Here is a 6,828-nt window from a genome sequence, read left to right on the forward strand (position 1 = left end):
CATACCCCTTCAAAGTGCCCATTTGGTGTTCTATCGGGTACATCCATCCATATTGAACAGGACCTCTTAGGAGTGCTTCATCAGGAAGGTGGACAGCAAAGTGGACCATCACATCAAAAAAGGCAGGAGGAAAAATTTTCTCTAGCTTGCATAGTATCACAGGGATTTCTACCTTTAGACGTTTGATCACATCAACCTTTAGTTTCCTACTGCAAAGCTCTCGGAAAAATTTACCCAACTCTCCAACTGCTTCATATATGTCCTTTTGCACTAGTCCTCAGAGACCAATAGGTAAAATTCTTTGGAGCAGTATGTGGCAATCATGGGTTTTGAGGCCCTACACCTTGGAACCATCTGCACTAATGCATCTTGTCAGGTTGGAAGCGTGTCCATATGGAAACCGAATACTTTTTAGAAATCCACAAAATGCAGCCCTTTCTTCTTTTTCCATGGCATACCATGCTGCTGGCATGGAAACTGAATTCCCACCATCTTCTTCTAAATGCAGTTCAGGTCGTATGCCCATATCCTGCAAATCAAGCCTTGCATTAACTGTATCCTTATTCTTGCCCTCAAGACGGAGTATTATGCCTAGAAGGGCATCACATATATTCTTCTCTATATGCATCACATCAAGATTGTGTGGCAGCTTCAAGTGTTTCCAATAAGGTAGTTCCCATAGAGCTGACTTTCGGCTAAACAATTTTGGCTCCTTGTCCTTCTGTCCACGCTTCCTTTTCTTGCTACCATCATGCTTACCAGAACACACATCTTTTACCTTCTCTAGACACTCCAATGTCTCATCCATACTCAGCATTTGTGGCTCAACCTAGTTTTCTCGGTGTCCATCAAAGGCCAAGCTTCTTCGCCACTTGTGATTTTTTGGAAGGTAGCGACGGTGTCCAATGTAACAAATCTTTTTCCTAAGACTCCTTGACAATGGATCTCTGTTGCAATAAATGCATGCATAGTAGCCTTTGGTAATTCGCCCTGACAATACACCCAAAGCTGGATAGTCATGGATGCACCATAGTACTGTAGCACGAAGGTCAAACTTTTCGCTAGTGAATGCATCATAAGTGCTGACACTGTAAGAATATGTCAAAGTCCTTGCCTAGAGACTTTGGTCCTGGGATGAGCAATGACATGTAGCAGTTGGATGCATCGGTGCATGACCATGGAGGAAGATTGTATGCCCTTACAAGTACAGGCCACATGCTATAAGTTGTGTTCATGTTCCCGAAAGGATTGAAGCCATCTGTAGCTAAACCAAGCCTTAGGTTTCTTGCATCTTCAACAAAGCTTGGATACACCTCATGAAAGTCTTTCCAGGCTTCGCCATCAGCTAGATGGCTCATTTCATTGTACATAGGAACCAGCTTATCCTTGTGCCATCGGGTCTCCTCATATGTTGATTTCTTTGCAAACATCCTCTTCAGCCTAGGTATAAGAGGAAAATATCTCAAAATCTTCTTAGGAATCCTTTTGGCACCATCTGCATCTACCCACCTAGATTTCTTACATTTTGGGCAGTTGTCCGCTTTGGCAAGATCCTTCTGAAACAACACACAATTATTGTCACAGACATGGATTAACTCATAACCAAGACCCAATTCTTTGAGATACCTCTTTGCTTTGTCATATGAATCTGGAAGACCATAGTTAGGGAATGACCCTAACAATAACTTCAATATCACTCTTAATGTTGTGTTGCTGATCCTATAGAAGGACTTGATATGTAGCAGTCTCACTAGAAAAGAGAACCTAGACTGAACATAACCTGGGCAAAGAGCATGTTTTGCATCTTCAAGTACTTTCGCAAACATAGGCTGTTCTCCATCTTCTTGTACAGCTACGTACAAGTCAGCTAGCATCTCTGACGTACCATGATCATCCTCATTGTCAGGCTCATCCACATGCAGCACATCAACAAGATCATCAGGTTCATTTGCATCCTCTTCATGTTCCACAATCTCAGCATCAAAAGCTTCTCCATGGTGTACCCACCTAGTGTATGTAGCTAACCATCCATAGAGATACACATGGTCATACACTTCCTTCTGACTCCATGAAGACTGATTCAGACAATTGCGACATGGGCAAGGTATAGCATCATCCGCGTTGTATCTACCTCGAACATAAGCCATAAACTGATCAATGCCATCATTGAATTGATCACTGAACCGAGCAGCACGAATCCATGTTCTGTCCATCTAATAAAAATGTAACAATTACCTCTAATTAGCCATGTCTAAGCAGCTACCGAATCCACTGAATTGCAAGCTTTGGGAGAGGACAATACCTCAGGTACGCCAGAGCAGAGAAGCCACAGCAGCAGGTATGCCGGAGCAGGCAGCAGTAGCAGGTACGCCGAAGCTATGAAGCCACAGTGGCTGCCGGCCGAAGGAGCTGCCTGCCGAACCAGCTACGCCGCAGCAGCTGCCCGCTAGAGCAGTGTGCTATGCCTCTGCAGCAGCTGCCCGCCGGCGCATCCCATAGCAGATGACCACCGGAGCAGCATGGCCGGTAGAGTAGTCAGCCAGAGCTGCCCATCGGAGTGGCTCACCGTAGATGGCCGGCGCAGAGGGCCGCCGCCGGAGCACCTCCTCCTGCCCTGCTCAGATGACCGCCGGAGCTGCTAGGCCGGTAGATCTGCTCGTCGGAGCTGCCCACCGGAGAGGCTCGCCGTAGATGGTCGGCGTAGAGGTCCACCACCGGGGCACCTCCTTCCACCCCGCTGATTCGATTTGTATCCACCACCGCAACACGATTGGATTGGGTTTGGGTCATATGAAAGATCTCATAGTCAATAATAAAATAAGTTCCCACACTTTACCATGAACGAAATTGTGCTCTGATGGTAAGGTAACTCGACTCTGAGTCGGCAGGTGCTGGGTTCGATCCCCACGCGCCGCACATTTTTTTTCAAATTTGTCTTTTATGACGAAAATAAACACCTGACAGGTGGGACCACAACTGCCAAAATATCAAGTTTTTTAAAACTCCACATTTATGATGAAAATGTATATCTAACATGTGGGACCACAATGGTGAAACTATTGACTATCACTTCTATGACGAAGCTCAGAACCCTTCTATGACGGTAATTCCAAATTTGTCACAGAGGAACAAATGGGCTGACGGCCAAACCAAGCATCCATGACGTTCTACATATTTTCGTCATTAATGAACCATATTCAGTGACTGAAATTGAATTCGTCATTCCCAAAACGTCACAGATGAAAGGATTTCTAGTAGTGATTTAACTTTTGTACCCACAACTATTTGAGAGTACTTATTCTTTCTTACTCACCATGAGGCCTATAAATCTTTGCACAATTGCAAAACATTCTCAACTCCATTCCAATGATCTATATCTGGACTGGACTTCTGCCAAAAACATCCCGGATACATAAACTGTGTCAGGGTAAGTTCTTGCTTATAAGCATTCAATAAGCTTCCAATAGCTGAAGCATATAGGACGTCCATTTGATCGATCTCACATTTATTCTTGGAACACTAAAAGTTCCAAAAACTATTACCCTTGACTATAGGAACAGGCACAGGTTTATTCACATATATACTTTATTTCTTTAGAATCTTCTCTAAGTATACACTTGAGATAGTTCTAATACCCCTTTTCCTTTTATCTCGGTAAGTTCCAATTCCTGGAACGAATGATGCTTTACCAAGACCATTCTCATTGAAACTTGAGGACAAGAACTGCTTCTTCTCCAATAGTAGATTAACACCACTACTGGCGAGTAAGGTGCTACCCACATGCAGGATTAGGGAAATTGATTTCCCATGTTTAAACTTTGCATAAATATAATTATCCTCTACATTCTCTTTAAACCCAAACTTTCTTATTGTACTGTCAAACTTCAAGTACCAATGTCTTGAAGCTTGCTTTAATCCATAAATGGATTTCTTCAGGCAACATCCCTTACGTTCTTTTCCTTCCATGACAAAACTTTTTGAGTTATGCCATGTAAACTTTTCCATACATATCCCCGTTGAGGAATGTGCCTTTATATCTTTCTGATGTAACTGTAAATCGTAGTGTGCCATTAACGCCATTATGATTCTAAAAGAATCGTTGCATTCTTATTATAATCTATTCCTTCTCTTTGTGTAAATCATTTCACCACAAGTGGCGCTTTATAGCTTTCCATATTCCCTTTGGATATCTTTCTATATTCCCTTTGGAGTCACCTTTGTCTTGTAGACCCATTATAGCCTACTGTTTTGGCTCTATTAGGAATTTCTTCTAAGTCCCAAACATCATTGGTATTTATCGGTTTCATTTCATATTCCTTTGCTTCTTGCCATTTAGATGAGTGAACGCCTCTCATGGCTTCTTCAAATGAGGTGGAATCACTCTCTATTTGAATTTCTTTCTTAACTTTTACTTCTTAGTCACCAGAAATATATGATTTTCTTATTCTTTGAGACTTTCTGGGGCCTCATGGCACTTCTTTCATATGGGGCTATTATTACTCTTCATTGCCAAAAAGGCAATTGTTCTATAGCCTCCTGTATCACAAGATCCTTGTTTACTTATTCATCTTCTTTAAGTATGTCATACAACATCAACATGTATTAAGCAATTTGTTGCTCTAAAACACTGTAGTGGATATGTAATCCCACTTCTATTCAAGCTTTAGGTATCTACATACCATGCTCCCCCAGATTACTCCATCTTCTTTAAAGATGGTGTATCTTCAAATTTCTTATTTTGGGTTTAATCTTTCAAAACTCAAATGGTGCTTTAAGCACCGCCTTAATAACTTTGAGACTCGTCCAGTATGAATACTAGCCGACTATGCTATCTTCCTATTGGAACTGTAAAAGGTCCAGGAATTTAGCTATTTCTTTACTTTAGGGGTATCATTATTATGACCGTCTTACTCCCTCAACGATCACATTCATCTTTTATAGATCACTTTTACCTTCAATGTATAGTATGCATTGCATTATCTAAAGTATGGGGAAGTATCTTTCTTAATTGTCTTTCTTAATTATCGAATTTTGGAAAGAAAAAACCAGAATTTTCTTCATATACCAAGAAATCATAAATTTTTACAGAATGTGACATTGGATCTCTAAATTTTCCTTTTCAACATAAAAATTTTCGATCTGGTAAAAATGAAATTAGTACTATATAAATTAGATCCCCTAGCGCTAGCTAATAATTATAGGTAGGATACGAGCTATTAATACGATAGAGATATTCCTAGACCTTTTCCGAGCTATAGACGTTCTTCCCCGGCTTATCCAAGATCCAGATCCGGGAACGGTTTCCTACCCAACGCTAGCTCTGTTGAGACACCTGAAATCCATTTAAAGAATCTGGAAATAATGTATAGCGTTTACATTTCTCCCCCTCGAAATGTGGTATGAACTTTTCTACCACAATTTTGAAACATTCAGAACTCTTGTGAATGAGAAAACTTTGATTACTTACTTCATCCACATGATTACATCATGTAAACAAAATTCATATGGGAGTACATTTTCCTCATTACACTTCAAAACTCAACATAGTCTATTATTATCGATACTTCTGCAAGTCACGCTTGCATATCATTCTTATCTTTTGGTTCACATGCAACTTTCTTTTGTTCTTAAACTCATTGAGTACTTAATAACCATGACATAATCAGAGTGTACGGTCAATTCTAGGATAGCATAAGAGCTACCCTAAACTTCTCTCCATGTGCGAGATACACTTAGAGCACATGAGTCATCACATCCTTCTCCCGCCATGCGAGATAAGTACTATGCCAAAACTCTCCTGCCATGCAGGATTGGTTAACATAAGTACTATTCCAACTTTACCCCGCCATGCGGGTATTTTCTCAAACTTTTCCCACCATGCAGGTACTATCACAAACTTTTCCCACCATGCGAGATAATTCCCTTGAACGGACATAACTGCCAGGATTGGCTCGTGTTCAATCATCAAATTCAGAAATAAATCCGAATATTCTTTAACACACATGTTTAATCCGACGTAGGTCAAATTAAACATGCATGTTACTAATTACATTTCTTAAGCAAACTCTTATTGCTCTATCTTCTTTCTTTGATCAATATCCTTTAATTCTTTCCTTTCCAAGCCATTCTTTAAAGAGAACACAGTCCCTTAAGCAATGGCATTCTTTCATACATAACTTGCCCTTAGGCATTTCATCATATGAGTCATAAGTACCCAGCTCATTTCTCTTACTGCCTTCAAGAATGAAAGCATGGAAGTCTTTTGTCTGAAAAAATATTCAACAATAATGCTCATTAAACTTTAAAATCTTTACGTTCTATTCTATATCACCGTTGGGCAAAAATAGAATAAAACATCATTCTTCTACATTAATTCCACATCACCGTTGGGCAGAAATGGAATTAATGTATAGAACCTCAATAATCTTGAAAACATAGAACTGCTCCTCAGAATTAAATTCTCCCGTTGGTTCGAATTTAATTAGAAGACAATCAACTTCATTGCAGCGGAAACATGAAAATACATTTCTCTAGTTTAAGAGCATTCCTTGATCTTTATCTTTTCTCTGAAAAATTGGTCACTTTGACGCAAAATTCATCAGAGATTTAAACTTTAATCATAAAACTCATAGAATTATAATATTGTTATCATCAACGTTGGTCAGAAAATAACAATATCATAATTTAACTTTAACTATTAACTTACTATTCCTCCAAGTACAATTTTTCGTTGGTTCCAATTTTGACTGGAGAATCAACTTTTCATCATTTTCTGAATAATTATAACTGCTCTTCAAATTAAATTCTCCTGTTGGTACGAATTTAATG

General features: G+C 39.8%; 1 protein-coding gene across 1 annotated transcript; it reads right to left on the minus strand.

Moving 5' to 3' along the window:
- Positions 1–1,073: 1,073 nt before the first annotated feature.
- LOC136503645 (uncharacterized) lies at positions 1,074–2,213 on the minus strand. Its single transcript, XM_066498653.1, has one exon. The coding sequence runs from the start codon at positions 2,211–2,213 to the stop codon at positions 1,074–1,076; it is 1,140 nt and encodes a 379-aa protein (XP_066354750.1).
- Positions 2,214–6,828: the final 4,615 nt, after the last annotated feature.

This window comes from Miscanthus floridulus, chromosome 14 (assembly GCF_019320115.1).
Source record: "Miscanthus floridulus cultivar M001 chromosome 14, ASM1932011v1, whole genome shotgun sequence".
Classification (NCBI taxonomy): Eukaryota; Viridiplantae; Streptophyta; class Magnoliopsida; order Poales; family Poaceae; genus Miscanthus; species Miscanthus floridulus.